General features: G+C 39.6%; 1 protein-coding gene across 1 annotated transcript; it reads right to left on the bottom strand.

The window, feature by feature from the left end:
* Positions 1-25,738, bottom strand: LOC136686114 (homeobox protein Meis1-like). The gene is made up of 13 exons (XM_066659662.1): positions 25,523-25,738; positions 21,607-21,695; positions 20,202-20,340; positions 20,066-20,116; positions 19,835-19,885; positions 19,497-19,643; positions 17,044-17,140; positions 14,528-14,673; positions 7,558-7,634; positions 4,546-4,604; positions 3,221-3,310; positions 2,682-2,767; positions 1-1,943 (listed from the first exon to the last, which is right to left on the bottom strand). The coding sequence occupies exons 1-12, from the start codon at positions 25,532-25,534 to the stop codon at positions 2,721-2,723; spliced, it is 1,005 nt and encodes a 334-aa protein (XP_066515759.1). The 5' UTR covers positions 25,535-25,738; the 3' UTR covers positions 1-1,943; positions 2,682-2,720.

Here is a 25,738-nt window from a genome sequence, read left to right as displayed (position 1 = left end):
TGGCGCACGTTCACGTTCAATTTCACAAAAGAACAAACTCAAGGTTCAGAAACACAGTTCCGCTCAACTACTGAGGTAAAAAGTTTTATGAAAACAGCAAGAACACAAACACACGTTCTTTCGCTCTATCTCTCTCTTTCACACACACACACACACACAAACACCCCACACATAGTGCGTAAATACAGAACATGATAAACCAACTGAAAACAAGATTAAAACGGTATTTCCTCCTTTGTGCTGTCGAGCACAGTTTCTGTCGGATACATAATGCAGCGGATCACGCTAAGAAATTCAAACACATTCATTTCAAAATGTAAGGTTATTCCATCCGTAACTACTTGTTTATAAAGGTAAACTTTTTGTCTCTGTCTGTAATGCTAGAAAATAATAAAATAACTTCTTTTTTTTCACATAACAAGCTTGCAGTCAGTGCCTAAAGTCCACTCCAATCGAATGCTCATGGCCCTAGGCTCCGCCCACAAAAAGATTCACAGCAACCGTTGCTAGGCTGAAACAGGTTTACAGAGTGTTGTCAACTTGGCAACTTTTTTTTTTCATTTTTCATTTTTATAACGCGTTTAACTGTTGTTTAATGAGAAACTGTGCTTTTGTTTAGAGTGGGTTTTTACCTTGTTGCTATTCAAAATCTATTTTTTAACATTTCCATACACCAGAGAGAGACACTAGGCCTAATTTTGAAAACATTTTGCCACAATGCTAACATTAGCTTGATGTTATGATCAAATAATTAGTCTTAATGTGTCAGTAAATATTGTATTTATATATTTATTTTAAATAATCAAGTTAACAATTAGCATGGTGCAAATTTGTTGATGTTTCTAAACTGCCAAGTTTGTTCATTACAATAACATTGTCCAGCTTGTTAGAATACTAAGAATTTAGAATACAAATTCTACATATCTAATGTAAAACTAACAAAAATTTATTCATTCATTCATTCATTCAAGTTGAAAATTATTTCTGCAAAAAATACATTTTGTTTGCCAGCTAACATTAGCAGGTTGGCAAATTTGTTTGGTGTTTCTTCAGTAAAACCTGTTCAACCTTTCAACAGATGCTTCAAAATGTTAATGGGCAGAGCATGTATACATAAGTTGTTCTTTGCATCATTCCATCTGCAACGTCACGTCATAGCAATGTTCACCATTAAACATGTTTCCACACTGCTGGTAGCTCTCCTGTTGCTGGTGTAAAATAAACGTTTCTTCACTCCTTAAGGCAACCAAAGGGAAATCCCCTGTTTCTGGAGAAACGTCTTCTTTGTCTCCAGGCTCTCAGGTGCAGTCAGGAACTTAGGCGTCCTTCTTATTACTGGCGTTTCTTCTGAAATCAAGGTATATTACCAGGGATCTTGTAAATGCTGCTGTAATAGCCTCTACTTTTAATGAAAGGCTTTGAAATATGTTGGAACACTGCTGTGAATTTGAGTGCATTCAGTCATACTAACGTTACTGAGGTCTGGTACTGATATTCAGTGATTAGTTCTGGATCACAAACCCCACTCCATGTCATCCAAAAGGTATTGAATAGTGCCATGCCACACAAAAGAACACAATGCCAGTGCTCCAAAACCCTTTTACACCCCTCTAGCTTGACACTGACATTGGGCTTGGTGTCTTTAGACTCATCTGTGGAGATTATACCAGCAGTTTCAGCAGTTTTTTAATCTTAAACTGCAGAATTAATTCATTAGGATCTGTCTCTGGATACATCTGGACAGTTGACTTGGTTGATCTCCCAGTGCACACTTGACTCCAGCTGTGGCGGCTATTTTGAACTTGAAGGTAATACCAGATTGCTGAAGCCCAGCAGTCTCTATGTTGATGTAGCAGTAAGGCAGCAATGCTCTTTAATCCACACAGAGGTAATTCACTGGAGTTTCTGGGATTTGTAGTGTTCACCATATGCCATCTATGATACTGCAGGAAAAAATGGAAAAGAAATTTGGAGTCAGCAAGCAAGGAATTAATTTTAGAAAGTGCCTATAAAGCTGAATTTCCCTTATGAACTTGAGATAATGTCTGGAGAATCAGGTCCAGACATTTTCCAGAGTTGCTCTTGCACACATGTAGCATATAGCTGGGGATTTCCTGTGTCAGATGCGTTTCTACAGCTGAAAGTTTTCTGCATGGTTTATGCACGGAAAGGCACCTGTGCCACATGTGCAGGAGGCACGGCATGAATTCACTGCGAATTCTCTGGTACATTACCGGATCTATCCACACATGGGCTCACTCTGACATCACCCGGAATTTGTACTTGAGGGCTGGCAGGACAAAAGTCTGGGTAATGTCCGGTACAAATGTTACACATACAGCTCCTGCATACATTATTAAATACTATTATAATAACTTAAAATTAATTGTGAAATTGGCTACTGAACCACACTTGATTTAAGTAAGTAATGTTCTAAAAAATAAAGGGAAAGGATAAAGACAGAAAAGAAAGGTCAAAATGTCTCGGCTCTGTGAATCGCATGCAGGAGGCAGAGGTCATCTGTTAGTGCAGCTGGATATTCTGGGATGTGACAGTCTAAACAGAGAGAGTGAGTGAGACGGAGAGAGAGCTTATTGGTATCTTTTAGAGTATGGTGCTCTCCCTCATTCTCTTGCTCTCACACACACACTTTCTTTCATACACATTTTCACTGGGCTTACCACTCTCTTAGGCAGGAGTGGTGGGATAAAGCACACAGGTTACATGTAGTGCCATTGAGGATCCATCCCCATCCCAGCCAGTGATCCTGAGAGAGAGAGAGAGAGAGAGAGAGAGAAGGCTAATGTAGCTAACAGTCAATAGAATGATATTGCTTCCAATTATCTTCAGGTAAAGTGCATGTGTGATGCATCACAGACCACAGCTGTTCAGTGACTAAACTTATTTAAGTGATTTTTGACTGTGTTTGAGTGTTATCTGTAAAAAAAATTTGTTTTTTAAAGTGAACCCTTGTGGAGCAGTTGTTAAATATGAGTGAGTATGTATATGTGAGTGAGTGAGTGAGTGAGTGAGTGGATAAGTTATTTCCATTCTGTGAAGTCCCCTGCATAAAACATCTAAAGAAGTTTAACTGATGCTAATCATGTTTTGGCCGATGGACTACATTTGGGAAACACTAAACATCTGTCTTACACAGAGCAACACATAAACAGTACCACATACTGAAACATATGCTGAAAAGGTTTAAAGTGGGGGTCACCTGGGGGTCTGGTGCCCATGTGCGACTGTCCATCCAGCATGTATCCTCCCATCGACTGAGCCTCAGGAGGATATGGCCCACTGTGACCCACTGGAAGAGGACAGGGATCGGTCGATTAGATTATACAGCACTATTCAGACAAACATCTGTGGTCACACTTTCCTAAAGAGGATCCACAGACGCTCAGGTTACTCCCAATCTCTGTGGTGAAACTCAGAGTCAGGTTTGGGTTAATGTTTTTGGGTTGAAATTAAGCCTAGGTTCAGCTTCAGGTTTCAGTGAAGAGTACTGAATTTATTCAAATTAAAATGGAGTTGCATTGAGTGGATATTTAATTTTTACAAGTTAATATAATAGAAAAGAAACAGTAGTAGGTCAAAGTAACTAGAAATAATTAAATAAATAATAGACACATTCACAGAATCGTGAAAGGTGGGTGAGAAAAATAAACCAGGTAAAGTAATATTATAAAAAGTAGAAAAAAAACCCAGACCTTTATAAAATCTCTCTCTCTCTCTCTCTCTCTCTCTCTCTCTCATGTTTTTCTCTCTATTATCCCTGTTTCGCTCTTCCCATCTCTCTCTCTCTCTAGCTCTCTCTCTCTCTCTCTCTAGCTCTCTCTCTCCATCTCCCATGCTGTCCCATGTTTTTCTCTCTATTATCCCTGTTTCGCTCTTCCCATCTCTCTCTCTCTCTCTCTCTCTCTCTCTCTCTCTCTCTCTCTCTCTCTCTCTCACCCCATTAGTGTACAGTCTGTGTAGGGTTTGTGAGCTGTGTCTGGTTAACTGGAGTAAGGGCAACAGTTCAGAAATGCCTTTGAACTTCCCCTCCCACATCCCTCAATGCCTCCACCCCTCCACCTCCCTTCATCCCTCCATCCCTCCCGAAACATTCACCCCACGTCGTCCCCCTCACAGCCCATAAACTTCACTACAGTTCAACAGAAAAAAGACCAGCTCCCTCTGACAGCTCCCAGATAGTGTGGGTGGAGTGTGTGTCTCAGAAAGAGAGAGAGAGAGAGAGAATAGAAAGGAAGAAAATTAGAGGTGGAGAGAGACAAGCAGACAGAGGGAGAAAGCAAGAGAAAGGGAAAGAGGCAAAAGAGTTGGGAGAAAGAAAAGGTGTAGAATGATAGAGGGGAGAGAACGAGAGAGAGGGGAGAGTGTGTAATTAGAAAAGAACAAGACAGATAGGAGAAGGTAGGAGGGTAAAATATATCACTTTAAAAATCCTCAGGACTTAAGTATGGCTGTTGTTTGTATTGGGCTCTTAAGAGCTGAGAGTGAGAAGAGGGAACGCTTAAAGAAGAAAGAGAGTAGATTTACCCGCTCGATTAGACTGATCTATCATGGGCTGGACTATCCTCCTCCTGGCATTGATGAACCTAGAGAGAGAGAGAGAGAGAGAGAGAGAGTTCAATATGAGCAACAGATAATTACAGTATCAGCTCCCCGCCCTGTTCTGCTTGCTCTTTCACCCTTTGACTCTGTGACCCCTCTGACCACAGATGCTGCAGCTCTGGTTTTTCTCAGTGTAACCCTCCATTGCTCCCCCCTCCCCCCCTCCTCCATGACCTCTGGCCCCCAGGTGCCAGTGCCCTGGTCAGCTTGTGATGGATGTGGCTCTGTTCCTCCGCAGGCAGCCGGTTCTTTTTCACCTTCTCTCATAGCACGGGGTCAGCTCACACCGAGGGGATGTCCACAGCACTGTCCAGTTGTGACTCCAATCAGTATGTTTAATAGACTTTATATCCGCATAAATGTGCCGCCAATGTTCCTTAAAGAACATTCAGTGGATGCTCATTCAGAGAGATGCATAAGTAATAAGACTCTTATTGTGGAGTGTGGTTTCCTGAGCCAGGAATTGGACCCCAGTCTGTCACAGGCAGAGAAGCAACTCTACACAAGCTGCATTACTGCTTTTTCATTCATCTTGAAATATTCCCACAATGTAGAGAGCAACAGATGCAAATAATAGCAATACAGAAGCAAATAATAAATACGTTAATAAAAATAATACTCAGTCACAGTCCCGTTCCTGGAGTAAAGACCAGCTTGTTAATATCTCTAAATCACATGTTTTTAATTTGTTTACACTATATGAGAACATATCAGCCTCCCTTTGCATTGTGGGATACTCTCACGAGGAATGGGCCGTTCAAAATGGCCTGGAATTAAATGTCATTAATATACAATAATGTTATGTTTTAGCCTGCGTTATGTTATGACATGTTATGCTACAGTTTACTACAACATGAGCATTCAAAACCAACCCTGGATCACTTTCTAATAAATAACTGTTCGTCAATTAACCCCTCTCAGAGCCCCCTGTCTTCTGGCCCCCTGCCCCCATCTTTTAGGGGGTAAAATCTGACCCCTGGCTGACCCCTCGCTTCACACCATGAGGCTGAGTTTATGAGCTCCAGGCCCTGCCTTCTCACCCCCAACACACACACACACACACACACACACGACCATAAACGCATGGGGGTGGCAAGTGCTCCACAGATATTTCTAGCCCACCCTCAAACACTCAACAGCACAGGGACAGATCAGTACACAGTTCATACAGGTGTTACAACAGGGAACCAAGTGGCATGAGGCATTGAACCCCAAAGCAGCATTCTCCCCCTGTGTAAACAGCCCTGTTCAGAATGGTCAATTTCAGCGCCTGTTCCTTTAAATGATAATGAGCTCGTGCTGTTCAACCCAACCCTGAGTGCACAGCAGTGAGGAGCGAGGAGCACAAGCTTTGGTTTTTAGCCGTTTTCACTCTGTTCTCTTTCTTCTCTGTTCTCATTTTCTCAGTTTATACTCAGTGCTCTTATTTCTCCATGTTCATTGTTAGTTTTTCTGTATTTAACCTCATTTTTGGGCCCTCAAATAAACGTGGGTCCAGCACTGTGATTGAAGAGACCCAGAAGAGGGGGCGGGACAACACTAAATTGTCTGCACTGTACATAAGAAACAGTGCAAAATTAGAATGACTCCTTTAATCCCATGTTTTCAGACGGGCAGTCTTGTTTCACAGTGTGTGGATTGGTGGGCTTCATATCCCCAAATTATGTACACAAGCACCACATTAGTAATTTTGTCATAATCTGTCCCCTTTGAAAAATACATTTTGATATAAAAATGATTTACACTTCTTTCCATAATGTATATGTGATTAAACATGTAAACAACATCAACAAATAAATAAAAGGGTAAACATATTAACAGACATTGTACAGTATAAATGGCCTTCATTGTTTGGTTTATGGTGCAATTACATCACTACATTTGATAAGTGCAGCATAATTAAAGTTATAACTCTCCTTGAGGATAAATAATATATAAATAATCTTCTACAGAATAAAGTAATGTTCTGTAATTTGTTTCATATTGAAAGGTATACACTTGGTCTGGTTGAGCCATAAAATGTCCCTAGGGTCACTGAGCGGTCATTCAGTGTGTGGGGGTGGGGGGGAGTGCTTTTAAATAAACCAGTCCAGCTGTTCACCGTGAAAATTTAGTTTAATGTGACAAGTGCTCGTTTGCACTCACCACTGCCCCCTCCATCACCTGTTCTGAGAGCAGAGTAGGCGACCATCTCCACCGTTCTCAACCTCTACAGAGGAACTGAGTGGAACCACGGTGGAGGGATGCTGCGCAGTGGAAATGCAATAAAAGAAAAGGTCTGATACCCTGTGTGGCCAAATGTATGTGGATACCTCTCTTATTAAGTGAGGTACGCTACTTTAATGTGCACACATTTTTGAGTTGGGTCCACAGCTTGTGTAATCGCAGTAGAAAAGCACTGACCTTTACAAAAGGGATGCTCTAGAGCAGCTGCTTGAGTCTAAGGTCACCAGGCTCAACGTCAGCTAGAGGGGTATGAAGTCCTCCAGGAGTGTGCTGTGGAACATTGAAACCTCTGGAGAGATGGAGCTCCATCAAATACATTTGGGAGCTAATCATCCAACATCAGTACTACTAATGCTCTCATGCCTCAATTCAATCAAATCCTCACAGCACTGTAACACTTTCCTGAAGGATCTACAGCTGTGAGAGCAGCTGAAACAGATAAGCTACCAAACAATGCCAGTGATATCAGAAGAAACAGCAAAAGAGTGCTTACAGACTTTCTGGTTCATACAGAAAACCAAGCTCTCTAATAAAGCATGTCGGTTGTCATCGGTCAGAATGAACTACACACTCCGCGCCAGCAGAAATGCCATCACACATTCCAGCCTGTGTATTTAAGGTGGACTGGTGAATGCCGTGAGTGAGATTTCAGTGTAGTGTGTGTGTGTGTGTGTTCATGCCTGAGAAACTGAGTAAACACAATGGACTCACCAGTTGTTGACCTGGAGGATGGTCAGCCCTGTGTCCTGAGCCAGCTGCTTCTTCTGTTCCTCAGATGGATACGGGTGCTAACACACAACAACACAACACCACAATCATGAAATGCAGTATATACATTAATAAGTCCCAGGAAATAAAATCATGATGAAGTATATAACTATTATATATTATATATTATATTTTAATAGTAGATTATATGTTGGATTGATTTTATATTTTCTGTCCAATCCCATGCTTTCATTTAACTTTTCTATTTAAAACAAAACTTGCTATCAAAACCTATTCTATGACTTTATAGTACTTTATAAATACCAGAAGAGAATGTACAGTGTCTTCAGGGAACACAGCCACTGCTGCAACACTGAGGGGACATTTACACTGTTTGTACCATCATTTGTAACCAAAATGTATCTGGAGCTTTTTCTGACAGTGCAACAATGACAGAAATTGCAGTTTGGGAATTTATGGACGTAATATGGACATATTGACAATTTTACACACTTCTGTTACTGATGTTCTGTTCTTTACAAAGAGCACACTTCAGTACACAATTACATAATTATTGCTGTAATTCTCACTGGATGAAGTCAACATTTTGAGGGGTAGAAGACATAAAATATGGCCTCTTCACAGTTGTGGCACATTATATAAATGTCCTAGGTCTCTCTCTCTCTCTCTCTCTCTCTCTCTCTATATATATATATATATATATATATATATATATATATATATGAAAATCATCATTTCAAATGCCATCATGCCATGTTGTCTTGTCATCAAGAGAAGGGGCTTCACAAACTCTGGCATACCACGGTATAAAATGCACTCTATTGGGATTCAAAATCATTAGATCATTCAAACCATTTCAAAACTATTTATAGAATAGATATATTTCTGGTCCATGGCAGGTCAATTTTCAAAAAACTAATGCAAATACTATTTTTTTCTCCACTCTTGCATTAAAAGTTACAAAGAATTCCCAGACAGATATTACATTAATTTTTTAGCAGCTATAACTTTTTTCCACAAAAAAAAAGTCAGGAAAATATTTTGCTGTGTTGTACTGCATGTACCCAAACATTTGAGACTTTGCTCAGTAATCTGAGTAGTGTTCCTGTATCCACTGTGGGACTTAGTGCTATATCCAGTGTGACAGGAGCTCCTTTCTAAAACTGGTGGACAGTGCACCATAAAATTGAAAAAGAAAGAACAACAGGCAGGTTCCCTGCTGCTAATTTGAGTATTTTTACACTACAGCTTCTACACCAAGCTGCAGACTCATTATGAATTACAATCCCGAAACCAAGGGCAATGCCTTCATCCACCACATGGGGCTCACTTAAGACAGGAAGGGATAAAAATCTTTGAACGGTTCCTGGATCAGCCCTTTAACCACAGCAGGAGCAGGAGATGTAGACCAAACAGTATTAGATCTGACTCCAGATCAGTTTTAAAAGTTTAACAGCAAATAAACACCTGCTGAAACAGTGGGAGAGGTTTAGTGCTTTATAACTGAGCAAGTGGAGTTTACTCCCTGAGTGTTAAAGAGGTAGGCCTCAATGTGTGTGTGTGTGTGTGTGTGTGAGAGAGAGAGAGAGAGGGGGTGATTATCCTGTTTTCTGGGGTAATAAAACTGTTAGTGCCCTAATTATTGGCAATTTCAAGGGAACAGCACTTAAACGCCACTAAAACACACCAAGCTCTTCCAGAAGCCGAGTTTCTAAATGTGTGTGCTTGTGTATGTGTGTGTGTGTGTGTGTGTGTCTGTCTGTGTGCGTGCATGTGTGTGTCCTCCAATAACCTGGATTACTTTGGAGGCTTCAGTTAATGGGATTATTTTTAATAGAAAGAAACTGGAAATCTGTATTAACTTGTGTAAACTGGATTCCAGTAGTCATTTTTGTAGGACGGATTACTGTAATTTCAAGTTGAGTAAAGTGTACACCCTGATCCTTTATTTTCTTGGATTGTTTTCTTGGCTTCTGTAAAGTGGTAGATGTTGTCAACAGGATTACTTTATTAGCCTCTCAATGTATTACTTTATTGTATTATGCAAATTGGATAACTTTAGTGGAGTTTGTAAACTGGATTATTTTATAAACTCTGTATTACTTTGTTATAATCTGTATTATTTGATTTGAGTGTGTACACTGGGTTTCTTTAGTAGAGTGTAAACGGGGTTACTTTACTAGCGTGTAAACTGGATTATATTATGTAAACAGGATTATTTTTGTAGACTGAGTAAACTGGATTGTTTTACTAGACTCTGTAAACAAGGATTACTTTAGTAGACTGTGTAAACGGGATTATTTTTGTAGACTGAGTAAACTGGATTGTTTTACTAGATTGTGTAAACTGGTAAACTATATTAAATAGCTTTTGCACTATGAACTACTGCAGTATTTTCAAAGTTGGTGTTTATCTGCATCTTTAGGACAGACCCTTTCCAACACTGCGCTACCCTCTCTGTCTGTCCTCACTCCACCATTCTCCCCTTACCACCTCAAAGAGGAGGGAAAAATCGAGCGGCCATGATGGATCACCTCTCTTTCCTTTCATTCTCTCCTTCATTTTTCTTTTCCTTCATCCCCCACTTTTTTCTCCATGCACAGTGACGGAAATTCCCCACGGCTTTTCTCAGGGCCCCTGGTCCCCCGTGAGGCTGTCAGCTCTGTAATGGATGATGTTTTGATAACAGTGAGTTCGACCCTGGACAGATTGGGAAAAGTGTGGGGGGTGGGGGTGGGGGGGCAAAAAATCTGTACCCTCACAACGAGCATTGCAATGGGGGGAAAGGGAAAAATCTCCACTACAACCCCCACCATTACCACCATTAACCCGGCCTCCCTTTTTCCTCTTTTTTTCTTTGAAAAAATAATGCCCTCTTGAAATGTCCCCCACCACCCTCCCTCACCTCCACACAGTTTTCACCCATTTACCTTAGTGACACTAATAGAGTCTCCTTCATTGCTTCCAAATGTCTCAGCACTTCAAAGAAAAATAGCCAAGATGAGGGGCGACTACGGGCGGAGAGGGGCAACAATGAAAACTATGTTGAAAACTATTAGTTAGATGTATAAGAATATTAGATGTTCTTATAATATTTTAAAGATAATTACTTTACAGAATTTATACATAGCTCCAGAGCTGCATAATTACATAAGTCAGAGCTATTAATATTATTTAGAATAAAGGCTAATTTCTGCTCCATTCATGTGTGAAAATGAATACGTCTGTTTCAAACGATCACCAGAAATGGTGCAAGAGATTTATGAATTGCGGGGTGGGGGCCTAAGGGGTGGGCTAGACTTGCAGAAACAAAGAAGGGGGTTGGGGTGAACTTCTACACAGAAGATATATCTATAGTAGTCTAACCTCAGAAACAGAGGTGTGTCCTCTCTCAATTCAATATGAAATACCTGATCTAGTGTCCAAATAGGGGATGATTCCATATTTTAAATCACAGCCTATTTTGGGGGTTAGCGAGAGCTATAGCCCCCTAAAACAGGTCTAACGACATCACTGACCAACATAGCCCACAGGCGTGGATGTTAAGCAAAAGATCAACTAGAGGGCTCAGCTTAGAGTCAAAAGCCTCTGACAACCACAAACAGAGTGAGGGTGGTGGAGGCGGGGGTCTGTGAGGTCGTTAAATACATTGTGACATGTGAACGGAGAATTCTTATCGCTATTATCACCGATGACAGAAATAAAGTATAAACGTCTTTTCCGGTGCTTTCAGACATTTGCTGCAGCTTTCCTTAATTGGCTTCATCAGCCCACACATCATCTTTAGGCTCCTCCTCCGTTATTACACCAGAGTTAGTTATGACCCCACAGTGTGATTGGCTGAGAGATGTTCTAGTAGTGCCAATATTGCATGATTATGGCTGTCTGACTGAAGCTCTTCTGGGGTTTAGCCACAAAATACACGTAACCTAGCAACAACGTGATTTTATCAACCAATGGGGAACCCGTTCGGTTTCCATTCACATTCTATATTTTGAACAGAGTAAAGAGTTATGGCGCAGTGGACTATTATCTGCTTTCTGATTTGTAAACAAAAGAAAATTGCAAGGAAATAAAAACAGGAATGCCTTGCGCCCAATGACTCCAGGTAGGCTCTGGACCCACCGCAGCCCTGAACTGGATAAGCGCTTACAGATAATGAATGAATGAATGGATAAAAACAGGAAAATGCTCAGTTTTTGTGGTTTGTGGCTTTCATATGTTCATTAGTCATTGAGAAACACTGCCATTGAGTAAAGACAAAGTAATGGAAAGCAGCCCAAAATGAAGAATAATAGAATGAAAATAGTTGGAGATTATAAGTAACGGCTAATTCCCAAAAGAGGCTTGTAAGAAATAATAATTTCTCTGACCCCAGCAGTCCTGAAACGGACAGCACTGGCCATCTCTGCGCTAATGGGCACACTATGTGTGTGTTGTGTATCATGTGTAACACTGCAAATCTGTTAATTAGCCTGGCGCCTACGGTTGTGGCAGCCACCCAGCAGATGAAATTAGGGAATCAGCAAGCGTATGGCAGCAAAATTAAATTTATAAACATCAGGGTGAATAGGAAAAGTGTCCACAGAGTGTTTGTAGGGAGGGGGTGGGAATACTGAATTACATTTTTCTTTTCATATTTCAGATCTTGTGACATCTAAGGGAACTCGAGGAATGGACTTAACAGGGTTTGGAGAAATTGATGGGATACAAGAGGATAGAAAAGATCTGTTGTATCATCTGGTGCCCTTTGACCCGTAATGAGATCTTGGGAGGACTAACAAAATCTGACAGTTCGTTTTAACCGAAAGATAATGTCTGCTCTGTGGACAGTGGGCATCAGCAGTGTGATAATGAATGTGCTATTTATTGACATATGGTTTCACGCATTATTTTGTATTGCACAGAAATGCAGTTTAAATTTGAATTAGGACAGTACAGGACACATCTACATCTACATCTACTTCTGCTCTCACATGCCTTTTCATGCTTTAATATCATTGTAAATGTATACAACTTAAACGTACAAACTGTATTCATTACCTGTGCCACTTCAAGACCTGATGTAAATCTACTGAAAGATCCATTTAGCTCATTTAGTGCTTGTACAATAACAACCAATCATAACCAATCATAAAGCATGGAATATATGAATACCTGGGCTGCTCCTGATTGTTGTTTATGTACTGGAGATCAGATAAGTTTACTGTAGGACTGTATAACTGTTGATATAGGAAATTATGCACAAACAAATTTTAATACTGTAATGTTAGTGCCGTTTTTAATTACTTTGCTGTCATTTAAAGAGTAAAACAGAACCTCGTCAGTGACTGTAGTCATAAAAGGGTTAACTGGCACAGGACTGACTGTGAAAATAGTGGGACTGGAAATGAGAGCAGAGCTGGAAGCTGCTGTTTCTGTTCAGTGCTGGTGGAGGTTTAGCACATTCTGCTACACATCTGCTAACAGGAGGGTGGCAAATTACACGCTAATTACCCCACACATATCACCCTCTGTGTGTGTGTGTGTGTGTCTAGTGTAGAGCTGTCAGGCTTCCCAGGAGGAAAAATGCTTTTCTTCTTTTCTTTTTTACAAGGAATGCAAACTTTATAAGAATACGGCAAAAAAGCCCAAATATTTCCTTTTGGCTCCATTTTTATTCTTAATCTTGTGTCAAACAGTGTCAGTGAGTCTAGGAGAGATGATTTAAAGGGCCAATATTTTACAATTTTCTTGTGTATTTTTTCTACTCACAGCAATTTGTGTGGATTCATTTATAAAAGAAAACACTTAAAGTTTTTATACCAATATAAGCATTACACAGTATTTTGAGCTGCAACACTCCTCATAAGATTCAGAATGAATTGTAAGATATAAATTGCTGTGCCCTGTAGAGAAAGGTCTGTGTGAAAACAATGAATCAAAAACACATCTGAGCTTCAGCTCCTGAGGTCCTGTCCAATGGGAAAGCTCGCTTGGCTGTATCTACATAGATCAACGTAGTTTCAGAATTTTTTCGAAAGTTTAGACCTGAAGACTTGGCTGAGGGTTCAACATACAATAAACATGACGCCAGTGTTTGTTCTATTTATTTAAGTAGATCTTTTGCCCATCATCATGGTAAAAGCTCTGACTGTATTTGGAGTGTGTGATATCCCGCTGTAATTGTGGCAAGAGTATAAAAGCACGGCCCGAGTTCATCGGGCCATAGCACATTAAAACCCAGCAAGAGACTCCGAATGAAGGTGTGTTGGCTGATACTGCATTCAGCTGCCTGTATTTCACATTCATTTGAGTGTGTATATTTGATTCTATATTTCACAGCTAAAGTTTCTGACATCACAAACTTCAGAAACCAATCCTGTCAACTTGTACGGAGGGGCTTTCCAGATGTTGGCAAGTAGTGTGTCATATCAATGAACATAGATGAGTTTATAGGGATTTCATTAATGACCAAAGGCAGACTTTAAACCTAGCCATTGCCGTATTTGGGACCCACTCTATGGACCATAAACATTAGAGACTGAGCTCCAGATCTAAATTAAATAAGTAGAAATTGGACACTAAACATGTCTTGCCAGATCTATTAAGGCTGCAGTAAGTGGACGTTTGAGTGACTTTAGTAATTAATACCTTAAAAGAATGCACTGGATGGACTTCACCTGAATGTGAATATTATATTCCAATATGAACAGAATATATTACATCAACACAGTTCCGGCTGAAAGTAAATAAACTGAAAGACAAAGACATGTTGATGTAATATATTCTGTTCAGTTTGAAGTTATGTACACCACTGATTGAAGTCAGCTCAGTGCGGCACGTTTGAGCCTCATCAGTGCGGCCTTTAGAAGTCTGTTTTAAAAATTGAGAACATGTTTATACTGCGGTGTGTAAACCCTGCGAATCAGGAAAGTAATCAAGAGCCAGAAAGTCAAATATTTGTGCCTACTGTTAGGTGCTGGAACAGCCACGCTCGCATGATATTCGTGGCCACTTTGGGAAAAATCCCTCGTTTTTTGTTGTTTCTCCTGTCTTTATCCATGTCCTCATCGTCTCCTGTGCTTGGAGAAGCACCACTGTGGTCCAGGAGGTCACCTGTTGGAAATCAGCAAAAACATAATTCTGTTATTAGCTAAATGGATTATTACTTGTTTATATGAGAGCAATAAACATTAATTAATGTGGAATAACAGTGAAATATCTGGAAGTGTGTACTAAACCACAATTTTGGGAATTACTATTGTTAAAAAGCTGTTTTCTCCGTGTGTGTGTGTGTGTGTGTATGTGTGAGTTTCTGTGTTATGCATAACTGTGTCTGTGTTGCTGCAGTTTGTGCAGTTATGCTTGTTTACATTGAGCCCATCTGGACTAGGAGCTCAAATACAAACACAAACACCCACACCCGCTTTAGAGTATGTTCACTGATGTCTAGTACTGATGTAGTGGACTACATTCAGGGGAAAGCTGCACATGTGTTTGTTTATTATTAATAATCTTGTGCCACACTCAGGAATGTCCTGAGGCACTAAAGCTCTGTGGTGCTCTTTCTGTGGTTGAGGTGGAATCTTCAAGGGCTCATCTTCAGGAACTTGACTTAGGGAACATAATTAGATCCTACCCTGGTGAAATGATATCTTTTTCTTCTATGGGTTCCATACAGCCCAGACCTTTGATATTTGGTGACAATTTGAAAACTCTCTCTCTCTCTCTCTCTCTCTCTCTCTCTCTCTCTCTCTCTCTCTCTTTTGCTCTCTCTCTCTCTCTCTCTCTTTTGCTCTCTCTCTCTCTCTCTCTCTCTCTCTTGCACATTCCCTCTCTTTACTGAGGGAGTATGTTATTCTGACAGAGGCAGACTAACAGCTGTGAGGCTACACACGCACACACACACACACAAGCGAGTGCATGCTTCGGGGAAGTGTGTGTACTCTGGTTTTTATTGGCCATGGTTTGGTGCACAGCACCGAGGAGCACGGACACGACTCTTTATATCCACCATGCACCATTTCCTCACTAATCTACACACACACACACACTACAGCCCACATAATTCATATTAAACTTCAACTATTGAGGTTCTTGCATTCCTCTTTGTGTGTGTGTGTGTGTGTGTGTGTGTGTGTGTGTATGTGTGTGTGTGCATGCACACAGTGGTAGTAGACCCCTGTGGTGGTGCTAAAGTGTAAACGTGTGCAGGAGATGACAAAACCTCTGCAGCTCTGTTTCACTTGGCACTTATCAAGCATTTCATAAATACTCTTGCTAATCTGACAGCAACTTGTGTGTGTGTGTGTGTGTGTGTGTCTGTGTGTCTGTGTGTGTGTGTGTGTGTGTGTGTTTGTGTGTAAGAAGAGTCTTTGTTTATCCATAAAATAAAATAGAATATCTGTATTGCCCTGTTGTGTAAATACAGTTAAACACGATGGGACTAATTTGCCATCATTTGTCAGGACTTCTATTATGTAACTTAAACAAACAAAAGAAATCATGATTCCATGACTGGATGATTTTCAAAAATCCAGTTCATTTCTGTCATTCAGAAATTGAGGGTAGGGCCAGAATTCAGACACAGAAAATGGGCATGACATTATACAACGTGTGTTTTTTTCTGGTTTAGTTATTTATTTATTATTTTTCTTTTTATCCTGTTTAATGTGGAACGTGTGAAACTTGTGCTAATATGCCACCCAACAGCTCACCACACTTGGAGGAGAACACTAACTCTCCAGATCTGCAGTGCAGTGCTAGTGAACAGACTCCTGCGGTTGCTCGCACTGTGCTTGTGTGATGACAAGAGAGGCGAGGGCCTCCGACCCACCCAGAAAGCGGGGCCAGTTGTGCTCTCTTGGATTCCCGGGCCTTGGATGTCTGAGACATCACTAAGTGTCGCCAAGTAACACCAGCAACTGGAGTTTCCCTGAAGACAGGGCCAACACTTATGCTCAGAATTTCTAAGATATTTCAACTGGAATGCCCCCAAATATTGGATTTCCTACTCTGAAAGTCAGGGGAGCTGCACCAGCCCTGTGTTTAGAATCAAAGATGGCTGCCCGCACATCAACACGGTGTAAAAACAGTAGTATTATACAGTTTATTAGTGCCTCTATCTGTTTGTGTCTCATTAAATCAGTCATACACAGAGTAGTGTCCAACTGTTATATGTGGATGTGTTTTTCGTGATGTTTGGATGTGTAAAATATCACGTAATGTGCTGTTATCCACAGGTGTTGCTAACATTGCTAATCAGAGGTATGCCATTAATGTAAACGTAGGGTATAGGGTTTAACTGGAACACAGTCAACTTGGATTTGGCGTCATTCCCAGCTCCGACATGAAGCTTAATGGATGGTGAATGGGAAATCAAACGCATCATTAGATGCAACCCATATGAGGTCTGCTTAAAATACATAATAAAAGTCCTTGGAATTCAGTGGTCTACTGTTTAACCTGAGTTAAAAGACTCATTACCGTGTTCACTGCTGTTGTCTCCATTGAGTGATGCAGATCGAGCTGCAGCACCTTCAGCAGAGTTTACAGATACAGAGTCATCCTCCCTCCAACACACCTACAGAGAGAGAGAGGGAGAGCGAGAGAGAGAGAGTGAGAGAGAGAGAGAGAGAGAGAGAGAGAGAGAGATTCATTTGATCATGGTGATTCATGTAATTCATTGAAGCATATGCTATTTTTTAAGCAAAATAAAACGCCATATTTGACCAAGCTAGAACCTATCATAACAAATACAAAAGTAATAAACACAAAGTGAATCAAGATTACATTATGCACTGAATTGTTTCCTAAAAACCGTAAGAATCATGACTCAAATCATTATGAAATTTCAAAGTTAATGTTGCTGTAAATGACTCCTACAGAATCATATCTTGTTAACTCAGAATGTGAGAACTGAGGATGCTAAATGTTCATAACAGAATGTAAAAGCTGTTAGGGCAGAGATTTACAGCCCTATTCTCTGCTGTAGTCTCTGCTCTGTAGTAATAGATATTGGTAATAATATATGATTTAGTTCAGTACTGTATGAAACTGCATACCAGACAGATGCTGTAAGAGATAATATAGAACACATGCTGTACAGTTTTATGTGCGCACGCATGCACACACACACACACACACACACACACACACACACCCATATCCACCCAGCTACAAATATATTGCATATAGATAAGTATAAATACAGACGTCAGAGACCACTCTTCACTGAATGGTTTACAGGGCCATTGAAATTTGATAGAGGTGAGATATAAGATGATACAGTTGCATAAGGAAGGAGAAAACCACTAGTATTTCAAACAAAAACCCAAGTATTTCAAAACCACTAGTAAAAAATAGACAACAATCTAACCGCACTATGGGTCTGAAAGAAAGTGGAGTGGCCTGGACACTCTTCCTGATACAAGGAAATATACACAAAAAAAGTACGAATGAAAGAAACTTGTGTTTTTCTAAAAACAACGAACCGGACTGGATTGTGAAGAGCAGAAAATGCAACAAACTTCTAAGGATCGTCTTTGTACATGAGGGAGAGAGAGAGAGAGAGAGAGAGAGAGAGAGAGAGAGAGAGAGAGAGACAACGAGAGAGTGAATCAAATAGAGAGCTGTGTCGGTGACCTGCAGCTTTGTTCGGAAACACACAGTAACAACTGAAGAAAGTCTGTGAGCCTTTGAAAGGCAGCTGATACAGGGACACTTTCTGTGAGCCGCTCAACCCCAGTGGCGAACATCATTAGTCCGTGAAACAGTTCAGGTCACACATCAGCACTGATCCCTGACCTGTTTCCTCTTCCTTTCTGACCCCAACACAGCAACAAATAAATCTCCACACTGACCCCAGAACAGCTGCTAGTGATAAACCTCCTCTAAACCACAAGCAGAACCTCGGCGTACACAAATTGATTGCAAGCAGAGTATTCTTTGTACTTTGGCCTTTTCCAAACGTAAACCAGCCTCAAACCTCAGAGAGCATTTTATTAAAGATGACACTCTTTTACAGAAATATTACATTTACACAATTTTCCGACACGGTTCAGGGCTCTGATGTTTTGTTTCACACTGGAGCTACAAGGTTAGTGCTGATAACGAATGATGTTATAGGAAGCCTATCTACACCAGTTAGCATCATGCACACTTGCCTCAAAGTGCATTAAGATGTTAAGTACATAACAGACCTAGTTAGACTTTTACACTGTGTTAAACATTCAAGTTAAGTCCTGACAGCAATGTTTCTTTCGTTTTTGATACTTTCAAATATTTGCAACCTACGTAAGTCCTGGAGGCACAGACCTGGGGGTACATTAACAATTACCTTATTCAAGCATTTCCAAGGGTCCACAATGCCTAGTCCGTGTAGCAGATATAATAAAGCAAAGCCGGGATTTTTTAAACAGTTTAATATGTTAATTCAGCTAATTTGGCTATGTGTATGAATTTTAAAACCCTTTGGGAGATGCACGTTTCAGTTTCATGGACTACAAAGGTATCATAATATTTTGAGAGTAGCTCTAAATGACTGAAGGGACGGTTCACAGGATAATTTACAGCAATTATAATCAATTATATTTATAGTAATTACGGAACCATTTACTGTAATTTTTGAGCCGCTCTGCTGTGAAATGTCTACTGACTGTGCAGTCTGAGCTACTAGAAAAACAAAGACACATTTCTTGTGCAAACACGTGGTGCCTGACTCTGATTCTGAATCATTTACAGTCCCGAATCGTTTATGCAGTTACTGAGTCATACGGGTACTGAATCCTTTATTAGTTATTACTGTGTGCACTGCTTCTTCATAATATTCACAATATATTTGAATCAGAATTAGACCACAGCAGAGAGAGAGCGAGAGAGAGAGAGAGAGAGAGAGAGAGAGAGAGAGAGAGAGAGAGAGAAGAGGAAAGTGCGCGGACCTGCGGAGCCGCCGCGGTGCTGCGCGTGAACTCTTCGCTGTCAGACCTCGCGCTTCCGTCTCTGTCGTCCACCACCAGATCCATCGGCATCTTCCCCTTTAGACAACTGATATACCTCTGACAGAAATTATCACACAGCTCGTGCACCTGTACAACACACGACATCCCCATAATCATCATCATCATTAATAATAATAATAATATAGTTTACATGTGTTATACTGTATTTTTAATAATTATTTATGTTGATTGGTACTGTTACTAATATACTAATACTGCCAAACACATCTAATAATAAATCAGATCATTTTACACTGGAACAGAGCAGTGATTCTCACCTTTTCTAATTCAAGAAGGTGAAATCTTAGGACTTGTATGGCCTGCACCATCTATAACATAAACACACATGCCGTCAAATTCATGATCATCAAACCCTCCAGAAAAATATAATCCTAGCCTTTAAATTCAAATTTCAGATTTTACAACAAAGATCACATACTGCAGTGTTTCAGACTCAGTATCAATAGCTCTAGAGATACGTTTCTCAATGTTTGATTTTGAGGCTTTACCAGAGTGTCGAGGTCTGGATTGGACAGGAAGTACGGCCTCTCTGCTCTGATCTGAAACACAAGTATTTTGAAATAAAGTAAAAATATCACCAAGAATATATGTGTGTGTGTTTGTATGTGTGTGTGTGTTTCGGACCTGTTTGGAGAACACAGTGAGATCTTCCTCGAAGGAGGACGAGGAGCACACGTCGCCCCCTCGGCCCCCATCGCGCGGAGTGCACGTGGCCAGCTCGCATTTCTCAAAGACCAGCGCGAGCAGCGGAAACAGGGGGTGACTGAACACAAACAACAAACAAAAAATGCACACTGAGAGAAATATGTACAACTAAATATAACCCAACTTCACGCTGTTCGTAAAGATACAAAACCAGGACGAACGTTCAGATTTATTTAATCCAAATATTTCACTCTGAAAAATAAAAGGGATACAAATGGTTCTATGATGACGCCATAGAAGAACCTGTTAGCACCTTGGTTTTTAAGAGTGTAACGTAAACATGAAAGAGTCTTATACATGTTAAAACCTGGTTTAGCTCTTTACTTTTATATGAAACTAAGAGGAAAATCAAACTTTGTAGACTTTAAATAATTGTGTATTTTATTCATTCGCCCCAATGCAACGTAATTAAACGATGTTTCATGGAAAGGGAGTGAATTGACTGACATTTTATTAATATAATAATGATAATAATAATAATAATAATAATAAAAACATCAAATCAGATAATTGCTAACGTTTTTTTTTTGCTAAACAGAAATGTATGTTTCCATTTGTTTCCGTATGTTTTCGTATACTTATCCATTTTTAACATATAAAACTAATACTAAAATATGCCACAGAATGTGTTACAATCTAATGCTCAAAAACTCCAGCAGCACTGCTGTGTCTGATCCACTCGTACCAGCACAACACCACCACCTCTTCAGTGTGACTGCAGCGCTGAGAATAATCCACCACCCAAAGCATAGAAAAAATAAAGTGGTGTTGGTGTTGGGGGGTGGGGTGGGGGGGGGGGGGGGGGGTAGCAAAGTATGCAGAAAACCAGGTGGACCACAGTCTGTGATTGTAGAACTACAAAGTGCTCCTGTGTGGTCAGTGGAGCTGAGAGGGAATGGACAGTGAGTGCAGACACAAGGAGGTTGTTTTAATGTTATGGCTGATCAGTGTATACAGCAAGGCTGCTCGGAACAGAGGGCGTGTCTTTATCACCAGCACGCACAGTTCAAGCAGGTGATGAGGGAGGTAAACGTAAGGCATTTTCTTACTGGTTTGTTGGCACAGCTGACGTCACCTAAGCCAAACTAAAAATAATTTAAACATTTTCTTAAGAGAAATAAAAAGCATAGATAATTGTTTCTGTGCCATTTCAAAGCAAACTGATGACAGACTTTAGCTCAATATTAGACGATGACTATAAAAAAGTGGACAAGGGCTTTTAATTTGGTATTATCTGCTTTTGTTGTTGTTGATGTTGTTGTTGGTGTGTGTGTGTGTGTGTGTGTGTGTGGGCGCCTGTGTGTAATAATAATCTGAACTGTACCCGTAGATGGCGTCTTTATCGCGGCGCAGCGCCTCTGAGGCGGAGAGCGGAGCCCCGAGACAAAACTCTGAGTACAGAGCATCAGGATACTGCAAATAAACAACAACAACAACAACAACAACATGAACAATAACAATAACACATATCAACATAAATGATATATTTGCAGAAGTACTTAAACGTGCACAAGCGTGTTCCTTGTAAAGGTTATGTTCACTTTGAAAATCACATTTTCGTACGTCACTTTCTGCCAAATTTTAGCACAGTATTTAATTATAGAACAACTTTAAAACATACAGTCCCAGATCCACAAATAAAATGACAACATCTCCGAGAGAGACTACACTCTCAAAAACAATGAACACACAAGAACCATCTCAATAAGATCCAGTGGTCTTCCTTTAACTCTTTATTGACACTTAGGGATATACAGCAACGTTAGATTAAGTGATTAGTAAGAAATCCTTAGATCTAATCTTTATTATTATTATATATATATATATATATATATATATATAACATCCACGCTTTTAAAAATATACACGAAAGGGTTATGATATAAAATCTGTTCCATAGTTTCTGTAAAGAACGTCATTATTGGGTTCTAAGTAGCATCAAAATAGTTCTACCACTTTTAGGATTCAAAGACTGTTGTTCAGCTCTAAGGACGAGGGCCTGGTCAATATATAATAATAATTAAACAGAATAAGCATCAGCACGAGCACGCGAGCATACACACACACGCGCGCGCACACACACACGTAGACTACACAATAAAGGCAAAAGTTGTACATAGATACGTACAGAAATATTTGAATCAGATCTGGGTGGTGGTTCTTCTCTGTGATGTTAAACATGTCGTGTATATTTCAATATAAAACCATATTGACGTATAGAAAACTTCCAGAAATGTCTCCATTGTTGTTAGGAGTCAACATTGGATGATGTTCTACAGATCCGGGTGCTCTATCATCAACAAAAAAAAAAAACACGCACACCCTGGACTACGTGCTTATGGGTTTGTTAGTTTGTGAACTACAGGAAACCCATATGAAAGTGTCAGAGTTTGTCTGGTTCGGTGGCTCTTCTCTGTTACTGAAAACCATTTTGAAGCGATTCTTTAAATACCAAACGTTTCTACTGGTCTATTTTAAGGCCAAAATATATCTACGATTATTAAACTTAAGAGAACCGAACTCGGTAATTAATAGGCCTATGGAAAAACGTCCACAGTACATCATAAACTATAACGCCGCGCGCGCATTCACGTATTTATAAAACACACTGTGGTCAGACTGAACGCCACTGCACTGTGCAAATGTTTTAGAAAGCTGCGAAAATTATTTTTAAAATCAATGTAAATGGGCTGTAAGAGTTTTTACTCAGAAAGAAAAACATTAATATTTAATGCACAATGCTGCAGGACTAACATGGATGTGTTTTCGTTTAAACACTTCTCACCCTCTCCTCATTGCAGCCCAATATTCATTATAGATTTTTAAGAGACGACTGGTGTGGCAAATCAAAAATGTATTTATAAATCAGGAGGGTGATTAGCCCGATCAACTTAAAATAAGATAAACAAGAAAAATAGATCAATCTGCCTTTGCGCCTTTTGAGAAAAATCCAGAAGCACCCCTGTATTTTAGAGCAGCCCAGAATATAATATTATGTTTAAAAACAATACATTTACATTTTAAAATGTAATCAGTGTTTGTTTGTGTTTATTCTAATGTTACAATGTTTCTACAAGTAAAAGGTAATGGGCAAATCAGTGGTAATTTTTAAGACATCTGCAGAGCACTGTGTTTGAAAAGAAAATAAACAATAATTAAACAATGACCGCTAAAAGGTACCAATCTTATAATCAATAATAATAAAGGACATGAAACACTTCATATTTCAAAAAGCGAGGAATGACAAAAATACGAGGGCTGAAATATACAGTCTACACTACGCTCGGGGAAGCAAAGAATAAAAAATTAAATAGAGGAACACCTACAAACTCCCAGTCACTTGTTAAGATATCATCTCTTCCGGTTTAAATAATACATGAACGCTTGGCTTTGTCCTTTATCACCGGAGCACTAGCAGGATGCTAATAAACATTGTTTTTGCTTTTCATCTAAACACAAATCCCTAACATTTTTCTGTCACGAATTACTTTTTTATAATAACAGAATAAGAAAACTCTGTAAAATATTGATAGTCGTTCGGGCGCCCTTTAATGGAGTGCGTGTTAACAGCCGGGTTAGATCAGTCTGATCTGATCTGTGTAATTTTCCCTTATCCTTTTCAGGTCGTTCTTCGGAACGCGTTAATAACGGCTATGTTTCTGTCAGGAACGCTGCTGCACGTGCGTCTTTAACGGCTCAAATTATTAACAAAATGTGTGTGAAATATTGTTTTAATATATACTTTTATAATAAAATATTATATTTAGAAGCGGTTTGTCCTCGGTTAATGTCGTGTATATTTTGTTTTTATTTTTATTAAAACGTCTAGCAGCAAAGAAATAAAAAGATCTAAACGTAAAAGGAAATAAAAACATAACTACATAAAAGGGCTAAAAATGTTTGAGTGAACAGTTATACAATTACAAAAGTCCCTTAATAATTTTTTTTTTAAATTCACCACTCTACAAACAGCCAAAAATAAACAGCAACAGCAGGAAAGGAACGTGTTGAGTATAAATGAGCTGCACATAAAGCCCTGACTGTCTTCATAACGCCTTAGTTACACCCTTAAAAACACACAGGTTCTTCAAGGATTCTTCAGTAAAGCCAACGCTTCTGTAGAGAACCGTGACAACTTCGGCTGCTTAAAATATTCTTTGTCTGGTAAAATATCCCTGCGGTGAAAAGCCCGCTGAACCCTGTAAATGGATTATACAGCAATAAAAATAGTTTCTGTGAAGGCAGAGGTTTCTAAGGAACGGATCGTTTATATAGCACCAGTTTTATTAAGTCCTTTGCTCCTTTAGGTCTATTTGTGTCGTTCACAAATCCCGGCTCTCGGTTAAAAATGATTGTTAATTGAGGTTCACTATATTATGAGATTTGGATTTTCTTTTTAATAAATAATCTGTAATAAACAGATAACCTTCAAATGTTGACATTAACTGAACAATAAAAATACATTTGTTTACTTATTATTTGCTTCAAAAAAATCCTAAATGAACATCGGAAAGTACGTTTACATGGTTACCTTAAAATACAGGTGTTTTTTTAGTGTTACTTCCTATAATAAGCCAATAAAATTATTCACTGATTCAAAATAACAGTGAAAATCGTACATTTAAAAATGACGTCATGTGGTAAGAAGCGACTGGACTGATTTTGTTCAGCTCTAAACCTGTGGATGAAACACTGGTTAATTCAGAGTATAGTTTTTAGTCGAATAAAACCTGTTAATAGGCTTGTTTCCCCTTGTTTTATGTTGAACTGACGAAGCATTACATTTGTACAATACATGCTTTAGATTATTTCTACACGTCACTGAACTTGAGCTACGTAATATTCTCTGTTCCACAAACTGTTGATTTATTATATGTTTAATAAAAAGGCAACCAGGATTATTCGCTTTTTCCAAGCACTGGACCATTCCTAACAATCCAGTGATTATCAATGTCCCATGAATGCTTGCAAGGTTGAATTCATAGAGTACGGTGTTGGATTAACTCATACAGTCTCGAATTGACTGTTTCAGTGTTGACACGGGTTTATTAATAGCACTATTAGGGTTGATACAACCCTGCACGAGTTAATTCAGCTCATTAACCCAGTGATTTAGGTATTAATCCAACACTATATCAGTTAATCCCAGACTTTATCCAGACTTAATCCCACACTGTGTTAATCCAGCCCGTGCAAAATCATGTTCCCAGGTCCTAGGTAAGAATACCAAGTTTACGCACCCGCTGAGCCATGAGCTCGAGGCTGCTCCCGCGTCCGAGTTCGGCCTTCACACACACACACACACACACACACACAAAATAAACGCACGCGCACAAACACACACTACATCAGTCTGTAGTCCAGATCGTGGCTCGTGGGTTCCTTCAAAACAGAAACAGCAATAATCCACAGTGAGGTCTGGCTTGGCTTTGGGGCAGAAGGCTGGTCAGTGTTGG

Source organism: Hoplias malabaricus, chromosome 2 (genome assembly GCF_029633855.1).
Source record: "Hoplias malabaricus isolate fHopMal1 chromosome 2, fHopMal1.hap1, whole genome shotgun sequence".
Lineage (NCBI taxonomy): Eukaryota > Metazoa > Chordata > Actinopteri > Characiformes > Erythrinidae > Hoplias > Hoplias malabaricus.
The sequence above is the reverse complement of the archived record's forward strand: the minus strand, read 5'-3'. Positions and strand labels throughout refer to the sequence as shown.